Raw genomic sequence first — 27,854 nt, forward strand, 5'->3', positions numbered from 1 at the left:
TTCTGGAGTATAGTGCTTGAAACTTTTCATATGCTTTTATGAAGGCCAAGTGTCATAATATGGACTATTGTTTTCAGAAGTTTAACCAGTTCACAATGGCTCTTATTATGACTCTTCTGTTCAGATTTTCAAAAGGGCTTGCCACTTGACGTAATATTTGAAATAACAGCTATGTATTTTAGTGCTTTCATTAGAAATCTAATTTTTTCAGGCTGATAGAGCCTATGTTTTGCAATTAAACATTGCTGTTACATCACTGATGCTTTTGTTTGCTGTTAGCTTGAAAATCACAGTCATTTGCTCCTGCAAAACAACAGGCTAAACTAATTCCCCTTCCAAAATGAGTCTTTGTGCTTATCTGCTCTTAAATACTATATGTTATAAAAGTGTTAAATTGTATTTGGGAAGAGGTCCATTAGTGTGGTTGCTGGTACATAGCAGAAGTGCTATGAGTTGGTATCCTATTATTACAGAGTAATCAGGTGGGGATTTAGCTGCAGTGCAAACAATCCTTTTACAGATTTACTATGGAAGACAGGGGAACTGTTTTGTAAGAAGTGAGAGACATGTTAATTTCAAACTGGCCTAGCAAACAAAATTGCTTTTAAGATGCTGAAGTATTGAACACTTTTTGCTTTTATCAGTTTTTTCCCAGGTTGCATGAAGTTTTTCTTCAAGACCTTTTCATTTGTATGTACTTTCCTACCTGCTACAGGGGTTAGGACTTAGTTGTGATTAGTATTTCTTTGAAGACAGTCAAAGTTTTATTCTGAGTTCATGGCCAGAGTAGAAAACAGGAGACTGATGGGTGACATACTTTTTATGTACTATCAAAATAATATGAAAGTTCCAGTTAGACTTGAAAATAATGTTAAAAAAGAAAACAAAAGAGATTGTCTGAAATGTCATACAAATACAATGAGAAAGCTTGCATTACACACATTGCTCACTTATTTTATGAATGTTATTATATTAATTGTATTTCAGCCCCACTGTTCATGCCATCTCCATTGGTATTCCCTCTTTCACCATATTCCCTCAATGTGTCATGGGAAAAACCTGAGGATAATTTAGCAAGAGGAGAAGTGATGGGATACAGCATCAGTTTGTTGACTGAGCAAAGGTTCTTGCCACCATTTTCCCAGGTATTGTTAGTTACATTAAGTTTTTCCTAACTGGAAATAGTAAAATTGATAAAGCCTGATGTCCTCCTTGACGTTGTGATAAATTGTTTCCCTGATCTGCTGTATATTCTCTGATCTAACTTTTTCACCTATCAGTTTATCTTGAGTGCTCTGTAATGTTATACACTACTTTTAGATTTTACGTTGTATTCCTGAGCTCACTTGTTTTCAGTAGTGGGTGAGATTCAAAATTAGGAGGGGTGAGATTGAGCAACAACATTTAAATTACCTTGATCTTTGCATGTTCTGATTCTGTATTATTGCTATATTTGCTGATATGCTTAAAGCCATATTGTGTTTAGGAATGTACATTTTTATTAAGAAGGTACCTGTCTGGCTTCCTGGATAATGGACAAATCTTTGAAGTGGGGAAACCTAAAATAGCAGAAAACCAACTTTATAAAGTCTAAATATGTGATTTCAAAATAGCGTTGTAATTTTTGAGTGACTGGGTTTGGCAAACAAATACCATGGCAGTAGTAGTAGGCTAAAAGCTTAGGAATGAGCAAAGAAACGTGATAGATAATCAAAATATGGGAGTGGACCTGGTGCTCTGACATTGTGTTTCTCATTTCAGAGCTGATTTTGTCTTTCAGTGGTACCACAGATGGGCCCCAGTTTATTTGTCTATGAAGTGGGGATACTATTGCTCCTGGGGCTGTTGTAACAACACACAAATGCAAATTGCTTCTGGTCACAGACTTGCAAGATTTTGCATCTAAATAAACATCTGATAAAGAAGCTATCTAAAATACAAGAGTTTATTCATTTCCATTCTCTCTGATAGCTTAAAGTATTGTTACAGTAAAGCAGATTCAAATGTCTGTAGGTATTAGTTATTCCCCTCCCTCCTAATGCCTGCTAATCATGTCACTCATTCAATGGTGGTCAGATTTCACCAGTTAATAGTGTCATCTTTGTCATCTGGGTTGTAGCTGCGCTGTTTGTAGTGATAACTGCACCACCACACAGTTTTATGAGGCAATAACTTTGTTTCCTCATTTATCCACTCAGGAACTGGCTGATTACCTCATAAAACAGTGTGATGGGAAGTATTATCACCTAAATCCTAGCTTGTTCAGCTTCTCCAAAATAATCCTCTCCCTCACTTGGTCTTTGCAGACTTTTCCACATCTAAATGAAGGAATCTGCAAATTCAGAGACAAGCTTCTTATTAGTGAACATGTCATCAATTAATAGGAATGAAATTATTATTAACCAACTGTCATCTTCCAATCTGTTTGCTTTGCAGGTTTTGCATATAGCTGAGGCTCATGAGCTATCCTATGTAGCGACAGGATTAAAACCTTACAGGACGTACAACTTTACTGTTACTCTCTGCAATCAGATTGGTTGTGTAACCAGTGAGCCAGGCATGGGGCAAACCTTGGCAGCTGGTAAGGAAACAATCTGCATCAAAGTTCAAAGCTGACACACAGTTTACTAATGAATACTATTAAGATGATCATAGTTTGATGCACAGTGACAGGGGTAGGTGTTGTATTAATACAAAGTGACTTGCTTAATTATTATTTGTTTATCTTGACAGATTAAAACCAAAATGTTTTCAATGAATGTTTAAGGTACACTGTTATGGCAATAGGATTTGTGTACTGCTCTCTCAATTGCAAGTTATGGATATGGTTATTTTTGTTCCTGTTTATTTAAACAGTAAATGTACATAAATGTGGCTGAACCCATTCATTCATTTATGATGCTGAGAAGTTGTTAATTTGTTGTTGGGTTTTTTTAGTGTGTGTGTGATGTTTGCATGACAGGGCATATAAAATGCACATGCTGTGCCAATGCGTTGCTTAACCCATGAAGGAGGAGATTCATGGTTTTTGTGTTACACTATGTACCTATGTTAGAGTTTATTTGTGTGTCTAAATGGGAAGAGAAATACATGCTTTGGGTCTGCTCTTTTGAAAATGTTTGTTTATTTAGCCCCTGAGATTTATGAGATTTTGCTTTGTAGATATGTATACTCACACTTTCCTAGAGAAATAGCACTTAAGAAACTGCATATATGTGCCTGTGCACCTTAATAAATTTTCAGTCTTTGAGTTAATTTTAACTACATATGTCATGGATTTCAAAGGTGCTAACTTTCTACAAATTTAGGGGAAAATAAGCATCAGTACAGAACAGAGATGGAGAAAGCCTGTATGTACTTTGAAGAAAAAACTGTCATGAACTCACTTCTTAGACATCAGAGGATCAAGAGGGTTTTAAGATAGAAATTGTTAGGAAAATCAGCTTCACAAGTCTCTTTATTCATGGAAGAAGGTAGTCAGTACAGCTCTTTAATACTATAAATATAGGCTCAAAATCCATGCTATGTGACATACTGGTGGTCACCTGCAGAGAGCTGACTGCTCAACACTGTAGTTTCCTTTTGTATAGGCATTTAAAACACATTAATTACTTTCACAATATTAACGTTTTTAGTTAAGCAATTAGTGGTGGTGTCATATGGATGTTGTGATGTGATCTTTGAAATTGCCTCTCTTATGTAATTTGGTCTCCCATAGGAAGAAATCTGAAAATATCTGCTGTGCAGAATGTGTTTCCAGGCTCCCTGCGCTGTATTTCAGTTGACTGAATTCCATCAAAGCTCCTCTGTGTAATCAGTGAAGAGATATAGGAGCTTCCAGCCAGGGAATGAAGAGTTGCCCAAAACCAGTAAATAGGAAGCTTTATATACATAAACTGAAGTCGAATTTAAGCTGTTGGGATATTATCTCTAGTCTGCTCTCTGTTCTTCATCTGTCTATTTAACTGCCTTGCCATTTGTTCACAAGCGGAAGGTATTTGTTCCTTGATTCACCATATTGTCTTTGTGTTCCATTGGGCAAAGGTTGTTCTGTCATTTTTCTCTCTTGCTGAATCGCTGATTTCAAAATGTATTTTATTTCCTCATACTGGTACCTCTTAAAGTTTCAAGCTGAACATCTACAGAGCCTACTACTTGTATGAGTTTATCCCATACCAAACAGCTGTGCAAGGAACAGCGTTCCAGTCTTGCTGATAACCGTGGAAACAAATATGGCCTAAACACACACATTATTACTACAAATGATCCAACTTTGCGTTTATACATTTATTAAAAGATTCAGAAATAAGAGTTTAGTTATGCTTGACAGCTTGTTTATGACCATCTCCTCCCTGGTTGTGTTAATACTTAGAGACCTATCACATTAGAGAAGACAGGAGAATACAAAATAGAATAACGGACATGTCCCCATTTATTAGCTGCTTTGCAGTGTAGCCTTTTCCTGCTTCTTGTCAGCCTTGAAAGCAAAGAATCAGTCCTGTATTGGGTTCCTTTTATGTTTTTAAAGCACGTTAATGCAGTGTCTTAAATTATGACAAACTAAAGAGTAAAATACTTAAATTTTCCACACAATTTTATCTTCCACCATTCATATTTTTCATTTCTGGAGAAAATTGTTTAATAATCTCCATCCAGGGTTGTGTGTGTGTGTGTGTGTGCATGTTCCATTTTGTGAAGTTCTGTAAAACTGTTTCCAAAGAAAATTTAAAGGAAACACTAATTATGTGATGAATTCTAGATCAAAGTGAGTTCAAACTTGGAACAAAGTTAGGAGAAACCAGTCCCCATCATTTGTAAAAATAAATGATCAAGTCTTAGTCCATTAATATCTTTTTGTGTCATTGAACAGTGCAAAATTAAATTTAAATTGCCTTTCTAGGACTGTTGAGGAGTTCTGTTTCATGAAGGAATGTCTCCCTGGCACACAGACAGCCTTCCTGGCTGGACGCCAGTCTCCCCCTCCATGCCCTGGCAAAGAGAGCTTTCTGGAGGAAGTCTTGACTGAAATGTGCTCCAGCATGATGGTCCTGTTGCATCGTAACACAATCCAGGAGCTTTGAGTTGTGTTCCAAGATGGGCTAGAGGTTATTCTAAATTAGACTAATTCTTCTCCTCTGATCCTGAGGAGGATAATGGAAAACCATCTCTACTCCTTCCATGTGTGGAGTATACTGATTTATCACGTGGAGCATTTAAATCAATGGGTATTTTGATGACTGATCTTGGCATGTCCAGCTGATGTATATTAGCAAGGGGCTTGCTTTTGGAATTGCTAATGTTTTCTAAAATTTGCCACTAGAAGTCTTAAGCAATTTTTAGGTGTTGTTCATATCCATTAGATTAATTTGAAGACTAGCTATAAAAAAAAGGTACTCTTCATAATCTAACATTCTTCTTTTTCTCTGGCAACATGTTTTTTTAATATGGCCTAATACTGCAAATAAAAACAAAGGCAGAAACAAGGGCATGAAATCATAAGAAACAAAAATGCTGAGAAATAAGATTAAGAGGTTTTGAGAGAGAATTTAAAAGGCAAAGAAAAGAGACTTCTGCAGTCAGGGACAGAATTTAGGGGTAAGACCTAAGGGAGCAGAAACATCAGGAACAGTCTGCTTATCTTGCAGTGAGAAGTCTTTTGGAGTATAACTTAGAACTGGTTAAAATAATCCAGAAGCAAACATAACAAGTAGATCCCTTCTAACCTGGTTCAGTATAGGCATCTGTACTGGGGATATCTCATGAGTAGCTTTGCAGGAGGAGAGTGAAAGAAAACTAAAATCAGCCATATGTCCTTGAGTCTGTCAGACTGGCAAAAAATCTCCTCTTCACCAATATATACACCCACAATATTTGTAAGTGGTAATAAAAGAAGACAAGCCAGAAGAATGTGAGGAGAGAGAATGAGGAAGCAAACAAAACGGAATTATTAACACTTGAATTATTTTATAAAAAAGCTGAGTGGAGACTGTCACAAATGCATATGAAACCAGGAAGAAGAATAGGTGTGATAAATAAAAGAACTTGCGCAGGTATGCCTGATCTGTGACCAGCTCCAAGAATGGTAAAACGTGTTGGAAGATCAACGTTACGTGGTAATACAGTATTGGGATGAAAGATCAAAGCAAGTATGCCAAGGTAATGGAGGAAAAGAATTAACCCATCTCTGCTACTCAAAGAGATGATGACTGGACAGGAAGAGAACCTCAATTTGGTATGTTCAGATACAAATACACAAACAGTTGTTTTTTAAAGACTCAGATAATTAGAAAGTGTTTCATACTTTTTCGATCAGTCTTTTAAATGTTAAATTAAGAGGATGTTCATTCCACAATCCTTGTGGTATTTTAAATACTCTTTATGCACTGCAATATTGTGCACATACTATTGAAAACCTTGGCCGATAGATGAGGAATAAGTTCATTTTTAATACTTTGAAAATTTGGAATCCAATTTGAGCTTTGTTTTTGTCTTTGCTACCCCAAGATCATCAAGTGGAACTGCATGTATGTGACTGAAAGCAATACTGGACAGTAATTACACGTTTTTCATCTCAACACTTAGAGCCACATTTTACTTTATTCCTTTCTCCAGGTTCTGCTGAGTTCAAATTCCTGTTTATTTTTGAGAACAGCATTCAGCCTGTTGTCACCAGGTCTTAGGCTATTTTTTGATTTTCGAAGGTGCTTTTTGCTCTGTGGTTTTATCTCATGTAGGATTCTGAGCTGGTACCTTGGAATCTATAGAACTATACTAGCTGGTACCAGTGAAAGACCTGGTCCCTTAAAAGTGATTTTTGTGAACAATATATTTTCATAAAATTATGAATTAGTTGCATTATTTTTTTCAGCATCTACCAAGAAAAAACAGGCATGTTTTCCAAATCTTTCAGTTAGGCAGAGAAACACCTTTTTATTCTAAGCAATTTCTGACATTTCAACAGGATGGAATTAGCCATGTGAGTGCTTGGACTAGTACAATTGTTTATGCTACCCCTCTCAAATCAGATAGTCAAAGGGTGCCTTAAACAATCTATACAGCTATGTTTCATTAACTACTGTGTGACTGAGCTTATTTCTTGTAATTAAGTTCGTCTTTCTTTTGCCCTTCTTAATTTTTTTCTAAACTTCATTTAAAAAACATTTTTAATACACACCAAAGTATGGCTTTGTGATTGCTGCCATTTACCCCAGCACATTGTATTCCTGATCCTTTGCTTTTGATGGCAATTACAGGGTTCAGAAGCTAATTTGTAGAAGATATTCTTCCAGTACCAGCTGCATCTGGCTTCTTGGCAGACTTCTCAAGCAGTTGTATTGGTGGCTTTGGAGTTGCCTCTGGGTTTGCTGGGATAATGATGCTGATGGGCTTTCTGGGCTGTCTTACACCCCTTGATGTCGTTTTCTTTTTGATTACCCTTTTAATCTGAGTAATTTGTCCATTTTTTCCATTCATAAGGTCTGGTGTAAACCCTTTTCAAAAGCCTCAACCCATTTGTCATGGCAACACAGCATTTGTTTATGTCTGTCATAGACTGCTTTTCTACAAAATTCTATGCCTCAATTTTAAAATCACAAATACCCATTAAACAGGTAATAAGGAATGTATATTTTCCTTTGTTACAGAAGAGAAATACGAGGGCCATGTGCTGCTGGCCTGAAAACACAGATTGTTTTGCATGCATGTACATAAGTCTCTTCATTGTGAATAGGACCCAAAGTGATTAAACAAGCACTCTTAATATGTTAATTTATAATTTTAATTACAACAATCTTGTATATATAGTCATTAGTGAATACTAATATAAATATTTTTCTACCTTTTTATTCATAATGCATAAACCAATCATCCAGTTACTTCTCGGCAGTTGCCTGTTTCCGTTTCATAATACAATCTTTGTTCTTAGTTATGAATGCATTTTGTTCATTCCTGTCTTGAATAATCCCTCATTAAGCTAGTCACTTTCTGCTCCATGCTAAAAAGGAAAAATTATCATGCAAATGTGGCATGCCATATTAAAAAGCACATTACCAAACACTTTTGTTGCTGTCCTTCAATTAGTTTCCCTTCTTTGAATTTAATTTCATTTGTTGTTAAACTACTGACTTGATGTATGGACTCATGAATTTGAGGCTGCTGCCAAGAATGTAGCAGGAAAAAAATCAAAACCTCTTCATAAAGCTGCAGAGGCAAAGCTGAAATGAATTTGCTTCACCTTTGACAAGAACACTTGAGCAGCATTGGAATCCTCTGATGATTCAGCTTGGCTAATTATCCAATTATTTATTTCAAGAATAAAGACACTGTTTTACAATTAAAAAAGTGTAAAGTAATCTGAGAAATTTCATAATGACAGATGACTTAAGTAACTTCTGAGATAAATAGTATCTGCTCAAACTTGTCTTGCCAAGTGTTCAAGCTGTAGTTAAACTGCTCTTTGAGTTTCAGAAAATTAGCAGGGACTCAAGTTATTTGTTTCTTCTCCCCTACCAACCATATATTATACTTCAGAAAATAGCTCAGTTTGTTCTTTTTCCTCTGTGTCAAATTTGCAAGGTTTTTAAGCTATGTTTAAGTTGCATTCCTCTTGATTAAAAGCTTTTGGTTCAAAGCAATACTTTTTAATTGCCTAATAATATAAGTCAGTTCTTAGGAAAGAACCGTGCATTTAGGAGTTCATTTGCAATATAACTGAAAAATTCATTGCATGGCAGTAAAACAATTTACTGTTAATTACAAGGAGAAGAATTTGCTGTACCATGCTCACAGATTGCCATGAATCATGCAGCACTCCTAGAGATTTATAACAGATGTGTAAGTGGGATGAATTAGCAGGGTTTAATAACAGAGACACAAATCATGCAGACTTCAAGGAGCTTTAATTGATATACTAGAATGTGACGGGCATGAATCACTCAGCCATTCAACAGCACTGTAACATATGGTCAGCTCAATATGCTGCATCTTAAATCGGTTGGTGAGTCGTTGGTTGTCCCATATGGTGGAAGCAATATATTTTTCACGATTTTTAAAAAATATTGTGTATTACATCTATTTTTAAAGAAATATGGTTGTAACATATATGTGTTATTAAATTTTCTTTTCATGTCTGTTGTGGGTGGGTTTTATACTGTTCTGCGGAAGAGTCCAAAATGGACTCTAAAGAATCTTTCAAAAAATCAAAATATTGTCAGAAGACTTAAATATTATTTCTTGACTCATTTACCATTGAAATGACTGATACTGTTGTGAAGCACAGAGAAAGAAGAGATCATACCAGAAATGCTATGGCAATCTTGGGGTCCTCTGGTCTAATAACTTGTAGCAGAAATGAAATGGATGACCAGTAGTGAGGCATGTAATTTTGCCAGCAAGGTAAACTCCAAGATGAAAAAAAAAATAATTTCTTTAAGTTTTTGTCCTCAAATTTGCTGAATATTTCTGTTTTGATTTGTATGTATGCATTTTGAATTCAACTGAAGAATAATTAAAAACCGTATCCTTTTTCTTACTGTTACCTTCCCAAACTGTTCAAAGTGGCTAATTGTGAGAGACGAAGGCTTCTGTGGAAGGGTACACAAATATCTACCTACAGTATGCTGAGCAGTAGCTATTCAAACATATGTAAGCCTGTTAAATTTAGCCACAGTGTAAATATGTTATTCCTGGGACAAGAATCTGGCAGAGTATGGAAAAGCTTTAACAGTTGTATTAGTAAACCTGACAGACTTGAGAAAGGAGTATTGTATCCTTAGAACCGTGGCTGCCAGAATTTAATGTCAACAATTAAAATTTATTTTGATCCTTACCTAGTGTTTATTACTGTTTGTATACACAACAGACCTTACTAATACAGAGATGCACTATTAGATGGAATTACCATCTGTTCAGAGTGAAATGCTGGCATCTGTCTTCAGGTCTAAAACTAAAATGATATTATTTCAAACAAAACAAAATTAACTGCTCTTTACTTACCAACTTCATTTTTGTATACATGTGTGTGCGTAAACACATGGGAAGGGCTTATTTGTAATGACCTGTGTAGCAACATCTATATTTAGATATATGACTTCAACATAAGCTGTATGGACCATCTGTCTTTATTGGTCTTTTTTGTGCCCTCTGCTACACAATGGCATGCAGCAATCATGGGCTTTTAAATACTGTTTTAGCTTTATAATATATTAAATATGTATTATATAGCAAGACATTAAAACTACATAATTAAAATACACAAAATGTGACTTTGAATCCACTAAAATGTAGTATGCTCATTATTTTGACAGATGTGTCTTAACAGAACGTGACTAAAAAAAATTAAATAGGTAAAATTATAGTCGATTCATCTTTCAGAAAGTAGCTACAGGTACCACAGTGACACCTTTAGGAAAATATATACTGTATCTTTTAGTCTTGAATATTTTTAATTTCAGCATTTAGTACCCTGCTGGGCTAGTGCTACAGATTTATTTTCAGCCCTGTCTGTTCCTGTGCGGAGTTTGGTTTTCTGTTTTGATTTCTTTTTTAACTTATGTAACCTATTATGTACAGTCTTCCACTGTCCTGATGCACAAGAATTCTCAAGCATCAATGAGACTGTAGTTTAAGGACTAATGTTATAGCAAGGATGTTACTTTCTGAAAGGGTAAGCTTCTGTTTCATATATCACAAAATAATAAATTGTGTCATGCCAGTGTTTAATGCATGTACACAGTGCATTAACTGTAACTGTAGTACATTTATTTGTGCTAGAGGAGACTTGAAAATGATTAAAAAATCAATACTTCCCTGTCAGAGAAGCAAGTGTTACGATGCATTTAAGTAGTTAATTGCATAAGCCCCATAAAAGCTTCAGGTTTGGGTATCAGAGATGCCATAATTATGGTCCAAGTAACTGCCGTTTATTAATACTAGACTTTAAAGGAAGATATAGTTATTGTCATGAGTGTTAGTTAGCTGTATGCGTTTTACAAATAATGAATTTTAGTATTTCTGTTTTACCATCAGTAAGCTGAACTGGAGAGCTCAACCTCTTATGTTCGCATTTAAAATGCTGACGTACACTAGTTCCTCAGAGGTGAAGTTTTGATTGTTAAGTCATGTTTTCTATTTAAACTTGTGCATTAATACCACAATTCATTAGTGCTGTGCCCTACTTATGCAGAAAAGCTTATGACCTCACGCTGCATTACTTCAATTTTGACATTGTAAATTTCTACCATAGTGTGAGATACTAATTAGATTGTGAAGTCATAAATGATGCCTAAGCAGGAATTTACAGCACATAGTGCCATTGGCAGTCTCCCAGTTCCCCCACTCCATGCCTTCTCCAAGAAGAATATTTATCAAGTTAGAGGGGAAGCAAAGAAAGAAAGAAAGAAAGAAGCAAGCAACATGCTACGGGCAAATAGGAAAAATGAAGAATATGTTAATGATCTTGGAAATGCACGAATGTTTAAAAGGATGTTATTAATTCATTCTAAATGAAGAGATCTCTCTTTCTCTAAAGAACTCACACTATGTACAATGCTGTGCTATGAAGTAATATGTCAGATTTTGAAGGCCCATATTTTAATTCAGGTTTTATTGTTCTTGAAAGGCGTTTATTGCTCTTTACTGTGTCATTATGGGAACAAGTAGTTTCTACAAGTTGTCATTGTATTTCACTTCCTGGGTACAAATGAAGTTTCTGTTAAATCCTTTTCTTTATCAGGGAAAGAAGGGAAGAAGAAAAAGGCAAGATAAGATGGATATAAATTCTATAGGTAGTAGAATGTTCTTGTACTCTCCAGATGATCTCTTTTATTGTTTCAGTGATGGTCCATTTCTTTCCCACCTGTATGGCCATCATGTCATTATCCAAACAGGTCATGCTGCCCTCCAGTGGCTTACTGTACAGGATTTAAAAAAAAAAAATTTTGTTGCTCATAACTCAGCTATAGAGTGACCAACGCTATCAGAATGTTTAAAAGAATATCAGAGTATTGGTTTTTAATGGTAGGAGGATCACTGTAATAACATAAAATTATCTTATGCTGATACCTTTGTGGAAACAACCTTGTATGGAGTCTTATTGGGCCACCAGTGTGGTGGAGAAGTTAGAGAGGACCATTTTCTTGAACTGAATAATTATCTGAACATATGCTAAATGTCTTGTGTGCACACCATGAGGAAAACAACCTGATCGGCCTTCAGTATTGTGGACGGATAGCTGTTCCGCTCCTGTTGACAAGGATAAGTTCAGCGATGAAAGATTCGTGTTGTCATGTACCATACTGCTGAGATGTAACAAGAGTTAATTAACTGTTCAGATTCTCCTCTGGTATTTCACTGAAATCCAATGCTGAAAGTCATACAGATACATGGTCACAGTGAGCTTGGCATGAGAGGCTAATCAAGGAAGGAATACAAATATACTTTTTATGAAGATGTTGATTCAGATTCTTAAAGATTACGAAAAAACCAGTATTTTTGATATAATACTAGAGACATTTATCCAAAGCCAGAGTAAACACATAAGGTAGTTCTTGTGGAATTGAAAGCAAGTTCTTATAAAGATTAAGAATGTTTTTTTTTTTTCTTCTAGTTAGGCTTCTATGCATATCTGTGTTTATTCTTAAGATGATCAGAAACTGAAGCAGGATGTTTTGCAAAAAATGTTATCTGCAATAAATAATTTCCCAAGTATTATAGAAAATGATACCTAGATTTTTTTTTTATGCACAGCTCCAAGAAAACTTAGTGCCCCTCGTGTTGAAGGAATAAACAGCACAATGGTAAAGATAAATTGGAACGAACCTGAAGAACTTAATGGGCCTTCTCCCATCTACCAGGTGGAAAGGATGGATTCGTCTTTAGCTACATTGAATACAGAAGTAGTGAAAGGGATCCGTTTCCCAGGAAATGGATATTACAGATTCACTGGTTCCACTCTTCCCACCAATACTTACTTTACAGGTAAATGAATTTAAATGACTTAGAAAACATACCAATTGTACTCTACATTTGTTTTACTATTTATTATCATGTTCTGTATAATTTTCATGGTAAAATCTGTAGTTTTTAATTTATGAGCATAGTGTGATTGTTAGTGATGTGTGGGCTATTTTGATTCTCACATAAAAAAACCTGTGGAAAACATTATTGGACATCTGGGATTTGTATTCTCTTGCCTTTGGACATAGAGATGTACATGATGGTGAATGTTGTTCCATATTTGACTGATATCCTAGTGCTAAATGTGAGAGATTTTATTTATTCTTCTGGGAAAAAAACCCTTTTTAATTAATTTGCTGTGAATACTAAGGCGTGTTTTCTTTGCTGTCTTTTTGAGGATTCCTGAGGTTGCATAAGCACTCAAAAAGTATTCTCTTCCATGTTCAGAACATTTGTGTTGTGGTCCTGTTTGTTTTGTCAATCTGCCTATCTGATGGAAGTCTGCTGTTTCAGGGCTTTTGGGTATTATCTTCTCTCTTTTCTGATTAGTTATTTATTTTGGAACTGGGATTTTTTCAGATTGAAGCAGACCAATTATCCTGTATTCTGTGATTCTCATCATTTGCTGATGTCTTCACTTCTGGGATAAAGCAAAGATATAGACAGTATGGTTTTTGGGAAAATGAACCCGGTTGGATGTTTGAGATGTTGTAGAGGTCTGTAAGTGAAATATTGCATTGATGTGCATCAAGTATGAATGTTTAAAAGAAGAAATGGCAGAGCTGAAGGTTTAAAAAAAAGAAAAGGTATATATGAAAGGGGTCTGGGTGTGTGTATGTCTGTGTGTGTATGCCTGTGTGTGTGTGTGTATATATATATATATTTATATATATATGTATAGTTGTGAGACTGACAGCAGCAAGGGGAAATCCAAAAGGGATCTGGGCAATAGTGAGAGCAAGCATTAGATGGAATGCTGATAGTGTGAAGGCCACACCACAGCGTGATACAACTTAACCTGGTTCTAAGCTTTGTTTGTTAAGACAGATAAGGGCTGCAAAAAACACGCAGCATTGTTGACATACAAAAGAATGCTGAAGATTTGAAGAGCACTGAGCTGACATCCCTTGTCTTCAGGGTCACCACAGGTAATTCTGGCAAGAATATGTGAGCTATCTTGGTACTTGCAAGTATGTGTGTGCAAATTCAGTTTTTGTTTAAAACAAAAATCACCTTCTTGATCCATGATCGCTCAGTGAATCTGATTTTTAAAAAAAAGTTGAAGATCACTTCCATTTTTTTTCTTGCTAGGTGCTTACTTGACTGATACTCAAATAATAACAAGTGATAATGTGTTAGTTAAATATTGACACCATGTTGACTTGCAAAACCTGTCTCTGTGCAGGAATCTGTAGGAACAGCTGTTGGGCTCCTTTCCTCATCCAAATTGCTCGATGGTTTTCCTGACATCGGAGTTTGCACCCTTTACTGTATATTTAGTAAAAAAATATTTGATGTGTTTCTTCTGTTGTCAGTTGTGATGATCTAAACACCAAAGGAATTGTGAGCTGCAGTTTTTCTCATGGGAGCTTCAATCAGCTCCATCACTGTGGTATAGTTACATATTTTAATCAGGCAGGTAAAGAATTGTGGGTATCTCTGAATTTCCTATTTCTCATCAGAAGTCTCTGAGAGTGTTGGGGAAGAGGGTGTTGCACTACTGGGATTGTTAACATATCTGTCTATTTGTAACCAAGCAAGCGTGACACTAATCTACCCAAGTGCTCATTCAGTCTGGGGTTCAGTTATGCTCCATAAGATGAGACTGAGGCCTTGAATAAGGTTTATTGTGATGACTGAGGTGATTTGAGAGAGTTTGGACAGACTGATTGGGAGATGATGTTAAAATAAAGCTCCCTGTGTACTGGCACCTGATGGCTGATAATGCTGTGTGGATAAATATAATTTATCATTACTTTGGATTGTGTTATTTTTGACCAGCTATTAGACTGAATATTTGGAGACGACCTAGAACCAAAACACCCTAGGCAATTTGTCCAGACATCTGCTGGTAATGACTGACAATCAGGTTAAATCAGCCTGTTTTGGTACCTAAAAATGTGTTAATTCAGGTACTTGGCAACTCAGTAAAGTTTTTGACAAATATAAATCTGGGTTTTTCTAAGTAGATCGTCAATCCTTCTTCTAAAACATGATGGAGGGAAAATTGTAGCAAATCCAGGAGAGTTTAGAAAGACACTTAAGGGAATAAAAACTATTCTTTAATTGTGCTCTGCACTCGTTTTCTTGTCAGACCCTCTCTTATTACCCATATCTGAAGACAAGCAGTTGGCAATTGTGCTTTATAGATGGAACAGCTTTAGTGTGTGTGCAGCTGTGTACATTTTTGACACAAAAGTGTGCCAGCTTGTATATGTCAGTCAGCAGACAGATACTTCTTAGTGTGTCTGGGATCTCCCACTGCTAATCCAGAAAAAGATAGATCAGTGTATTCACTGCTAATAAATGCAGTTGTCCTCACTACCTCCCTGGCTGGTCTTACACTCTGAGGTGCAAGTAATAGGGGCAGATGTATTATCTGGGAAATTTTCCAAATTCATCTTTAAAAAAGAAAAAAAAAGTTAGGCAATAAACACTGGCTACACTAAGCAGCGTCCTTCTGTCTGTAACAAAGCCTCCAGCTGCACAGGAAGATGTGCTCTGAGTACACATTAGATGAGAGGAAGTCAGGTAAAGAAAAGGCTTGTTTCTGCCAGCACTGTCCACATGCAACGTCCCAGCTCTTCAAACTGTGAAGAAGTGTTTTAGGCATCTGTAATAATATGTCCCAAAAGATGCAGACTTGATTTTTAATATTTATTTGTATCCCTTGAAATTCTTAGATACAACAGCATTCATTATATCTACAAAACACCACCAGGCAAAAGAACTGTTAGTGTTCTTGTTTTAGCTAAGGAACTCATCTGTCTCCCATCACTCTGAAGATTGGGGTATTGAGGTGTTTATCTTCATATCTTTCCCATGAGACAGCAAAGTGCTATCATTCTGATTTAATAGATGGGGAGCTGAAGTTTGGATTCTACTTAACGCAGGAGTTTATACTTAAAAGGCCCTCTAGAAATGGCTTAGAAGGTTTTACAAATCAGTTATTTTGTGTGGTTTGCTTTATCAGTACAGCTTGTGTGATGTGGCTGTTGGTCTGGAGTCAGAATGCTGCAGTAACACTGTTGTGTTTGTCTTTCTGGTTGTCTAGTAGCAAGAGAGGTACTGTCTGTTTTATACTGGATGTAGGCAGGTGAGCTTGGAGTTCAAAGAACTGTAAATAGTAAGTGTATGAGTATCTTTTAAATTCAAATTATACTTGTATTATCTCTTTAATGACTGAGTCTAATGGCTAGGTCCAAAAAAAGCCTAGTGGTGAAGGTAATGAACATGATGTCGTGTTAACCTGGCTTTCACTGCTAACAAATGGGTGAGAATAGTTTGCTCTGTAGGAAAGTTAGGGTCTTCATGTACTTTCTAGCAGAGGCGTACCAAGGCTTACAAATAAAAACCTTTGAGATCATTGAATAAAATCCATGGAAAATAGCATGCTGAACTGCTGAAGTGTGTGTTTGTGTGAATATCAACAACAAGCCAACAGATTTATTTATGAAAGAGTTTTTCCTCAGTTCCTTTTTGCTCCTTGGTTGAGGGTTAGGACTTGAGGTGCCTGAATGGATGATATAAAAATCGATCTATGAATTTTGACCTGTGTAAATGAGCCCTGCTTAGGATCAAGTTTGGTTCTAATTTGAGGCACGACCTTCTGTTCATTATTCATAATTTATAAATATCTCCTGAGGGTTAGGCAGCTTTAATTTTTTGTTTTACAGAGAGTAGGGCATCACATTTTTATTTGAAAACATGACTCCCTGAGAAAGCACACGTGCACCCCATTGGGTATGTTGGTGGATAGTACACCTCAGATAGAAAAAATGCCACTGTTTAAACTTTGTAGAAGATCCTGTAAGAAAGCTGTGCAATAGTTTTTTTTCTAGAACAAGTATACTGGATTAAGTTCCTAAGGACAGATAAAAGAAAGTTTAGTTTTCAGATTTTATTGGTTAAATAGATGCCAAACTACTGAGCTATTTCATAAAGGGCCTTCTGGGCCCAAAGAGCAACTGGGTGAAAATTGAACCCTGAATGTCTCTGGGATACAACAACATCTGAGCTAGGAGTTTCAGGACTGCAATTTAGTTGTCTAAAGTACAGTCATGGATTACATAAATCACTTTTTGAAACTTTCTTCTGATCGATCCATTGCCAGACAGAGAGTCTGTGGCAGAGCTGATGGGATAGGGCGTATTATAGTTAGAAAGGATAGAAATTGCAGTCAGTTGGATGTGTGAACGAACGAGAAAGCTTCTTGACCCCATGCTATGAAGATATAGTTGGGCTCCATGAAGAGAAACTCAGTAGGGGTATGTAAGAGAAACTCTGTAGGGGTATGTAAGAACTTCTCACTGTGTAAAGAGTGACTCATTTGCTATGAAAGAAAGAAATCACAGAGTAGCAAGATGGTTGTGTGGAAGGTTATATTCCTCCTGACCTCTCAAAATAAGACTACTTTTCGAATATAACATTGAACATAAATTGACAATTCTGTGGCATTGTACTGGGTTTTGTAAATAATATACATATTCTTTCTATGAAATGGAGCAAAACAAATCCTCCAAGCATGCTTTATGCATTGCTTAAAATGCAATTTGAGCTTGATGTCAGGAGTTATAGTTACACATCCATGTGAGAAGGGAGGCCTTTACTTAGTGATAAAATAATTCATTTTTTTCAGGTGAATGAAAGATTCTTTGTAATATTTCAAAAACAGTTGAATTAGCTACTACTGTTTTAATGTGATTCCTCTTGGATGCTACTTGTTTAAAAAGAAAAATATTCATGTAATACTGATCAAAATGCAGTCCACTCTGAAGAAACTTTTTTGTTTGGCCTTGCTTTGAATCCAAGCTTTCTGAAATAGGATACTACACTTGAAAAGAAGTGGGTCTTGCCTGGAATATGTACTCTTTGCCAACCTCTGCATGATGCAAATTCAGCTCTGTAATAATTAGGAAATAACTGCATGAGGTAAGATGTTCATATATTCAGCATTATAAGTAGAGCTTTTTTACAATGACGTTTTTAGTGTCATGAAGTGGCCTTAAAAAAGTGTATTTAAAAAAAAAAATAATTCTGTGCTAGTGTTTTTACTGCCAAATTCTGACTCAGATACACACACATTTCTCAGAGTGGAGAATCTTTCCAGTAATGATGTTTCTTAATGAGTTTGCCATGGAACACTGCACAAGAATCGTTTACATTTGTTCTGAGCAGAAGTGCTGAGAATGGCTGTGGTCATTCAGTGTTGGATCTCTCCGTGGTTCTTCATCTCAGTGAACTTACTTTGCTGTAATGTAAAACAAATTCCACTCCATATAATCTTGAGCAAACATTTTATAGTTAGTAGAAGGCACAAATATTTTCATTAGCGTATGGAGCCAAATAAACAGGCCTTTTCCAGCATCCTAACAGAAATTTATGGAATGCATTACAACTGAATACCAAGAAAATGGACATGATTGGAGGTCTAAAAACAATGTAAGAGGAAAGTCTGAAGAAAATGGTGTAGTTTAGAAAAATGAAGACTAAAAGGAGACATGGTAATGGTGTTACAGTATATGAAAATGTGTAGTTTAAAAGAAGAGAATGAACTTTTCTCCATGTCTACTATGAGTAAAGCAGCAATGCACTCATAATAAGCTGAGAATATGGCAAGGTAGATTGTCTTCTCTCAAGAATTTTTTTGTAAAAGATTCAGGTTAGTTGGGCAAAGGAATACATTGCTGTGAGGAAGAAAGGAAAGCTCTGACACTGCAGGTTTTAAAGAGTAGTTGAATGAGCATTTGTCAGGAATAACCTAGGTAAAATTGATTCTGCTTTGGCGTAAGCTTTGGAGTAAGCGGATTGATTCTCTGACCTCTAAGAATGTTTTCCAAATATATATCCTATTACAAACTCAGATTAACCCAATGAAAATAGGAAAAATGTTCATTTCACCAAATAACTTTTAGAGGGGAAGAGCTGCTGCTTTTTTGTTGTTGTTGTTGGGAACTTTGCATAGAGTTCTGATTTGACAATTTTCTATAAAGAGGGAAGGCTGCATGAGTTGGACAAGTTTTGTTTCTGTTTTATTTTTTCTCCTCTAGATATTTTCTAGTATTTCTTTTTATGACTACTGATAAGGTTTGAGGTGGTTAGAAATCAGTTCTAATCACTATACCAAAATAATAAAATAATTTTGGTTGGAAGAGAAGTCATCTGGTTCAACGTCCTTCTCATAGTGAGTCCAGCTGGACCTGTTTAGGCCTTTGTCTAGTTGAGTTTTATCTCCATATGTAGTTAAGTATATTTCCAAGTACTCTTCCCGTTTCCAATATGACCAGCCTTTTGTTAATCTTTTCCCCCTGATGTCTATACAGAATTTTCTGTATTTGAACTTGTGTCTGTTGCCTTTTGCTCTGTCACTATATAGCTCCAAGAAAGTGTGGCTCCATCTTCTTTAGATCCTTCTGTGGAGAAGGCAATATCATCTCGTCCAGCCTTCCATGCTTAAGAGTAAACAAACCCTGTTCTCTTGGCCTCTTCTCATGTCATGTACTTTGGCCCTCTGACTACCTTCATGCCTCTACACTGGATTTGTTCCAGCGTGCCAGAATCTTTTTTTATGCCAGAGTACCCAAAACTGCATTTCAGGACTTGCATTTGCCTTTTTTGAATTTTACAAGGTTTCTGTCAGCCCATTTGTCTGAATATGGCCTCCTGCATAGTGTCCCTGGGGACAAAGGTTAGGCTGACCAGCCTGTAGTTTCCCTGATCTATAGACACAACTTTACAGCAAATGCTATTAAATTTTTTGCTTCAGCCTTACCCTAAAAAGGTGAAGAGAATTGAAACAGGAGAGAAATCTGACCTTTTGCTTAGTTTGGCTTTATGTATTGTGTCTCTGCTGGGATTTTTTCCATATATAGTTTTTTAAGAATCGTCATTACAAAATAAATTTTTACACCAAGCTTTCTAATACTGAGAGAGAAAGGAAGAGAGTGCATTTGTTTAGCTGACATGAAGAACTTACTTGTATCTCAGGGAACTTTTGATAGTGCCACTCATTTTTCAGACTTTTATATTAAGTCATACAATAAAGAGCTCTCCAAGAGAGACATTTTTTTTTGTGTCATTTCTGGCTAGGTTGTTGCTACAGGACTTCTTAGAAATTATTTTTAATTTTTCTGCCAATTTCTTACATTTTCTCTTCTTGTCTTTGCAAAAGAATGGTTTGAACCCACATCTTCATCTTCTGTGAACGAAAGATAAAGATCTTGTATATCACCGTCAAGTGGATGGTTTCAGTAAGACGGGGAACCATCCTTTTTTCTGCCTGAGAACTGTTTGCACAGACATTTTAGGTAGAATTTTGTCCGAGTATTTAAAATGAATTCAGAGTTTCATTTTGAAAAACACATTCCTTTCTTCCATCCTTCTGAATCCCAAGAAGCCTAAAGATAGGGAGCGAGAGAGGAGCTGTGTATAGAGAAGGAGTGATCCAGCACAACAAAGTGAACTGTGCCGCTTTATGAACAAAACAACTTAAAACATTTTCGAACATGCACAACAGGGACTTAGGCAGCAAATAAGCCAAGCTGATGCTGACCTTGCCAGTGCTACAGGGGTAATATTTTCACTAAGATGAGCTGGTTTTTGTTAGGCACAGACATACTTTCTATCAGTATCAAGTATCTGCTTTTTCCATTTTTTTATTGTAGAAAAGGTTTATTGTAGACACTACAGGGGAGGGGGCAAAAAAAAAAAGATTCTCCCCTTCTGTATTATTTCTCTATTTACCTCTTGCACTTCAACAGATCAACGATGCAACACAAGCTTTGGCATGCAACTACAATGTTTTTTTGCATCATCTTGGCTTTAGTGCCAAAGTACTTTTTTGCCAGTGTTGTGTGGCATTCTGGACTGTGTGGTTAAAAACAATTATTTCTGTTTGAGCATGAAAACTTTCAGAACATGTAGTAGCCCCAGCTGTGAAAGTTGTAAAAGCAGTAGCTTTCCTATTGTTATGTAAAGCTGTCAGTGGAAAAGCCCTTTCCCAGACTAGAACATAGTTTCAGCTGTCTGCTTGTGCAAAACCAGTTACAGAACTGAGTCTTTTGATTATCACAAATATAACAGATGACCTGTACTCTGTAAAACAGAAATTCTTTCTCTTTTGTGACAACTCTAGTTGTGCTTCTGTTAATTTTGTGCAAGCATGATTCACAATTTTGAAACGTTTTGGGCATTCTCTCTGTAGGTGACAAACCTAAGAATTAGCAGAAGAAAAGGTTTTTATCAATTATTGTTTAGTCAAGGGTAATAAAAGTAGTTACTCTCTACCAAATTTTTATTTTTTATAAACTAATCTGAAAGTGTAACCACTTAGGTACCAAGCTATTTTATACAAGATTAATTTCCACCAGTAAAGCATACCTATATATTTGGTGTTTCTTTTTCTTGTTCATCTCCAAACAAAATGCTGATAGGATTTAATGTAGGAACTTTGTATGGAAGTCTGCAAAAAGAATGCTCATTGAATTTAATGAGAATGACTGTGGAAAAAAAAAATATTTTTTTAATATCTAGTTTGGTCTTTCCTTGGTAAGAATGGAGTTGTCATGTATTTGTTCAGCTCACTGGAGAAGCCAAAGATGGGATTATATTCTGTATTTACAATAGCAAAGAAGGGAAGGAGAATGTTCAAGGAGATTTTCTGTACTCTGTGCCTCTTCTGTGTGCAACAAGGATAGTGGGTACCCTCATATATGTTTCTGAAAATAAACAGTTATGGAAGCGCTGTGTTTTGCTTCAGGCATGACATCTTCTGAGATTCCTTTTGCGCTTGTGCACTGCTAAGTAAAGGTGCAAGATGGAGGGACTTGTTAGGAGAGAGATTTAGGGAAATAAAAGTTGCTGAAATTAACTAACAAAGAAAAATCTAGAAGGTAGAAACCACACAAATGCATGGAGTTTAATTTAAAAAATAGTAAAAGATGGTGGGGGAAAGTGCTAAGCATCTCAGAAGTTTTTCATGCGAGAGATCCATGTACTGTGTGCTAAATGGAGGCTCATTTCATTTTAGTTAAAGCAAGGGCTGAAATGATACAGATCAAAGAAAGAACTTGAAGGAGGTTTCAGCATAGAAAACAGTAGTTCAATGGATGTTCATCTTTTAGAGTGAAGTAACTTGTAACTAAAAGTAACTTGTACCCATTACCCCTTGACTTTTCCATGTGACTCCTTGTAAAAAGTGAGTCTCCATCTTCTTTGTAGCCACCCTTTAAATACTGGAACATGGTGATAAGGTCTCCCCTAAGACTCTTCTCAAGGCTGAACAAACCAAATTCTCTCAGCCTTTCCTCACATGGCAGGCTTCCCAGTCTTTGATCATCTTTGTGGCCCTTCCCTGGGCCCTCTCCAGCCTGTACACATCTTTTTTGTATAGCTGGGACCAAAACTGAACACAGTATTCCAGGTGTGGACTGACAAGCGCTGAGTAGAGTGGGGTAATGACTTCATCTCTGCTGGTGATGCCCTTGTTGATGCAACCCCACATCCTGTCAGCTTTTTTTGCTGCAAGAACACATTGTTCACTCATATTGAGCTGGTTGTCCACCCGGACCCCCAGGTCCTTTTCTACAAAGCTGCTCCCCAGCCAGGTATATCCCAGCCTGTGCTGCACTCCTGGATTATGTTTTCCCAGGTGCAAGACCTTACATTTTACTTTCCTGAACTTCATAAGGTTCTTGTTAGCCCACTCTTCCAACCTATCCAGGTTTTCCTGCAGAGTGGCTCTCCCTTCTGAAGTGTCCACTTCCCCACTCAATTTTGTATCACTGGCAAACTTCATCAAAGTACACTTGATCCCATCATCCAGGTCACTTATGAAGATATTAAACAGCATTGAGCCCAACATCGATGCCCAGGGGGACCCCACTTGTGACGGTTTGCCAGTTTGAAAAGGAGCTGTTTACCACCACCCTCTGGGTGCAGCCTGTCAGCCAGTTCCCCACTCATCTCACAGACCACTTGTCTAGACCATAACACATCAATTTTCTCTAGGAGGAGGCTGTAGGGAACCATATCAAAAGCCTTGGAGAAATCCAGGTAGACAATGTCCACCACTTGCCCCACATCAACTGAGCAGGTTACTTTGTTGTAGAAGGCAATCAGGTTTGTCAGGCATGATTTCCCCTTGGTAAATCCATGCTGGCTTTTCCCAATCATGTGCTGCATTTGGCTTGTGATAGCCCCCAGGAGGATTCATTCCATAACTTTCCCAGTGACTGAAGTAAAACTGATGGGCTTATTTCCTGGATCCTCCTTTAAGCCCTTCTTGTAGATGAGGGTGACATTAGCCTTCGTCCACTCTTCTGGGATGTCCCCCAATCTCCACGACTTTTCAAAGATTATGGAGAGAGGCCTCGCAACCATGTCAGCCAGCTCTCTTAACATCCTCGGGTACATAATGTCAGGGCCCATTGATTTGTAGGGGTCACGCTCCTGTAATAGTTCGCATAAGAACTCTTCCTTCACTGATGGTGGGTCTGTGTTTGCATCACCATGGATTTTTGTTCTCAGGGCCTGGGGCCTAACAGTACTGGTGAAGACAGAGGTGAAGAAAGTGTTGAGAACCTCTGCCGTTTCAGCATTGCTGGCGGCTAATTCACCTCTCCTATTTAACAATGGGACAATATTTTCCTTTTGATGCTATGGACAGTTTTCAACAAGGGTGCAGCGGGTAATTACCACTATGTTGGCTGGTGAGATACTTCAAGTGAAATGAATGCTTTCTGGTGCATGCTTATTTAGACTATTTCTATAAAGGATTATTTAGTCTGATGACTTGAGACACTGTATTTGACTAATACCGAACCTTTAAATTCCTGCTTTTAAGATACAGATTCCTTCCCATATTGTTTTTAAATGATGAAGACGTAACTACTGAATTATGTATTGACTAAAAGTGTGTGAAGTGTCATGCATTGATTATGATTGCATTGTGAATTTGATCAGGAAATTTTCATAATAATAATATAAGGAAGCTTTTCACCTTCTAATTGATTTTCAGGGCGATTAAATTAAGACCTTGTCTAAGTACGACTGTCGTTATCAATTACTGGCAGAATAGAGAAATTAAAGGATTAAAAATTTACGTGTGTTAAGATTCAGTGTTTAAGGTCTAAAATCAATCAGATCATAGACTGAATAATTCCATTATGACAAAAATATCATTCAGGATTAGACCGTGGTAATTTGGAGAAAAAAAGGCTGTCTGCACTAGTACATATGGGAAAAATTAAGATTGCAAAATTAAGCACCTAGATTTAGGAAATGGAGTTAAAATAAGCGGTATGAACTTAATTGAACTTTTTAATTTTTATGTGTTATGATGTCATGTAATCAGTTGTTTAAAAAGTAGCTTCTCTGTAGGTTCTGTGTATGGTATGGACCAGCTGTTGTCTTTTAAAAGTTCTTATGGTTCTGTGTATGGCTTGATGTATGTCTCACTGTATATATCTAATTCTTAGGTAAATACAGATTTTAATTTTTTTGTTTCCCTGTGCTATTTTCATTGGTGTATCTGAGTACTTTGTAATCATTGATAGTCACTTTTACAACACTTACTAGTTTTGTTTTATGAATGGGGACTTGGGCAAAGAAAAAAAAGTGAACACTGGTTTTGAGTGCCCAGCTTTACAGAGGTAGGACCAGAGTTTTCAGAGTAGTTCATGTGTTTAGAGTTTCCACCGACCCCTGTTCAGTGAGGAACACTTAACACTTCCACAGATCTCTGTGGGCTGTTTAAATGCAAGCACTCAAGAAAATGAAGAGTGCATAACAAGTGAATAAATCTGAAAAGTTTGACTTAAGCAGTTTGCCTCACATTGCATAAGAACTTTGTGGCAGAGGTAGGGACAGATTTCTCCAGAGTGACATTGAACTGCACTAGCTATGAAACTGTCCGTTCACTTTTCATACTCCCCTTCCTCTTTCATTAAACATCCGCAGAGCACTACATCAAATAAGACAGGCTTCTGTGCACAAAACCCTTATTTGCTACATGAATTCTCTCTTAGTTGCTGAACATCATAAAATCCTTGAGGCAGGTATCTTATGGGAAATGTGTGTTTGTATAATTGCAGACTATATCATTATTCATCCTCTATTTGTGTATGCATTAATTGTTTGCAGACAATTTTGGTTTTTCATTTCCTAAATTTTGAGAGTCTACTTTTACAAACCCAATGTGGTCTAAATATTTATTATGAATAGTAATTAAAAAAAAATTCCAATGTCATAGGAGAATCCCAGACATATCCATCATGTGGAACATTGCTGACTAATACAGATGTCAGTGAGTAAAAGTCTTTAATATTCATGAAATCTCTTTCTGATCTGAACTATTAGAGACACTGACTGCTGGACTAGATGATCATCTGTATGTGAAGGATAGAGTGCATGCTTTTCCCCTGTTTTCTGGGTTGACTGGCAACATATATATTCAACTGGATTTGTAAGGAGAATTTTTACTAGTAGTTATAGATTCTCCTGTTTTTCTATTTAATTCCCCCCCTATTTCTTTTGCTTTTGCATCCTTTTCCTGTTTTGGCACTATCCATGATTTATTTCTTGCCCCGCCCCCCCTTTCCCTTTTTTTTTTTGACTCCTGGTTTGACCATTGTAATGTCCTTGATTGTCTTCCTTCTGTGTTCTTCAAGGTGTTGTCATCTTTTTCTTCATACTGCCAGGCACCGAGTGGTAGAAAATTAAGAGACCAAGAGAAAGACTCTTTGCCTTCCTTTCTAGTGTCTAGCACACCATCAGAATTTGGTGGCCAGGACCAGTTTAGTGAAAGAGCCTTCTTAGCCCATACATTTCTAAGATGAAAAATCTCCATGCAAATGTAATTTTTCTTTGAGAATTTCACTACTATCCCCTAGCTAACCATCCTGCAAAGAGCTATTTCCTGGCATTGATAAAGTTAGACATCCATCTTTTTTACTTCATGATAACCACACTCTAACAAATTCATATCTCTGATCCACAGAAAGAAGGAACCAAAACACTTAAAAACTTTTGTTATTTAAGATTATAAAAGTGATTTAAAATAATTATTCAAAGCAATAATGAAAAAGTATTTGGCATGAAGATAATATGGTTATAAAAGATTTACTTAAGAGAGAATATTTTAGAAAAATACGAATGTGCTGCTGCCGTTCAAATTTGCAGATCTTGGGGAGGGAGTACCATCTACTTCTGAGTGTTAGTGATTTGTTTAATAAATGCACTGCCTTAAGAAGTATGTTGAAGTTGCAGCGTTTTAAAGATTTCTAAAGATTATAGTAAGCTTTGTCATAGGATAGGATCCTCAGGAAGAAGCACACAGTGCTTTTGACTCTAGAATGACATGTTTTCTCACATGTTACTTGCTAGTGTTTTTCTTCAGTAAGTGCATATTTTTTAAAAAATTGAACTAAAAGAGTATAATGTGTATTTGATTAGATACTGGCTACACGTAGCTTATTATTTTGACTTGTGAAGTGTAATCCCCTTCCTTGTTTTTTTTGGGCTGTACAACACTGGTTTATTTCAACTATGAAAACAAATACCTCTGAAATGAATTATTTTTCACGATACTTCTCTAGAATAGGATGGGACTACACATTTCTTTTCCAGAGTCCCTATCTTTTCCTCAATCTGTTCATACTTACCATGAAATGCACTGGACTTGATCCCTAAAGCAGATGTAGATGTGCAGTATAGCAACTGAGAATTCAGAAAGCAACTGTTAGCATAACTATTAGAATGAAAATGCAAACCTGCCAAATAATGTTGTTCTGGTATAAGGACCATTTAATATGGTGACAGAAATGTCATATACTAAATTACTGGAAACTTCATTGAGCTTGATAGTGAATTGTTGCATGACTTTTTTTTTTTTTTTAAATTTAAAGACATTCTAGAGAATTATATACTGTATTGTAGAAAAATCTCAAAAATTAACTATACTTTATCTCTGTATATACCCAAAATGAGATTTGATCAAAAGTAGTTAGATCTGTGCTTACTGACTTAAGATCTATAATACCTTAAGATTAATTGGGAGCATAAATGGAGAAGCTGACAACCTGGAACCTTGACTTCTTAAAATTGCTGACCCAATTACTGCTAAGCCCTTTGCTGACATGTTAATATGTCTCTTTAAACTGGTAAATCACCACCATTTCTATGTGTGCTAGAGTTGGTCCATTGGATGAAGGAAGATGTAAGTTTAATTTAAATAATTATTGACCTATTATGACCTTTTCATTTCACTTGTACTGCTCCTCTCAAGGTAAGCAATTATATTTTTATAGTCTTGGATGGTAATCAATGTACAGGAGCTATCTTTATTGATTTAAGTAAGGCCTTTGATCTGGTAATCACCAACTATTGCTATCTAGGCTGGCCTTAACTATATTGGATATTTCTACAGTTATTTAGTTTTAAAATATGCAGAATTTAGAATTGTGTTAAGATGTTGCAAGCAAAGTAAAAAAATTTTTCGAAATCCATAAGATTCCACTTCAAAATCTTCCTTAGAAATTGGAAACAGATTATTTTATACAATACGTGCCATTTTTTAACTTGTAACTAGTTTTAGGTTGGCAACTTGGTGTTTTGTTTTTTTTTTAATATATTGAGCAGATGGTCCTTTTAGGGTCAGTTTTGCTTAGTGGGGAAAGCCTGGC

At 36.4% G+C, this 27,854-nt stretch overlaps 1 protein-coding gene across 1 annotated transcript in view; it reads left to right on the forward strand.

The window, feature by feature from the left end:
• USH2A (usherin) overlaps positions 1-27,854 on the forward strand; it is a 390,731-nt gene that overhangs the window by 91,847 nt on the left and 271,030 nt on the right. Inside the window, exons 18-20 of the mRNA XM_074817915.1 lie at positions 988-1,145; positions 2,437-2,581; positions 12,745-12,975. Coding sequence (XP_074674016.1) covers positions 988-1,145; positions 2,437-2,581; positions 12,745-12,975 — 534 coding nt within the window. The remainder of the gene's footprint in view (positions 1-987; positions 1,146-2,436; positions 2,582-12,744; positions 12,976-27,854) is intronic.

Source organism: Strix aluco, chromosome 3, assembly GCF_031877795.1.
Source record: "Strix aluco isolate bStrAlu1 chromosome 3, bStrAlu1.hap1, whole genome shotgun sequence".
Classification (NCBI taxonomy): Eukaryota; Metazoa; Chordata; class Aves; order Strigiformes; family Strigidae; genus Strix; species Strix aluco.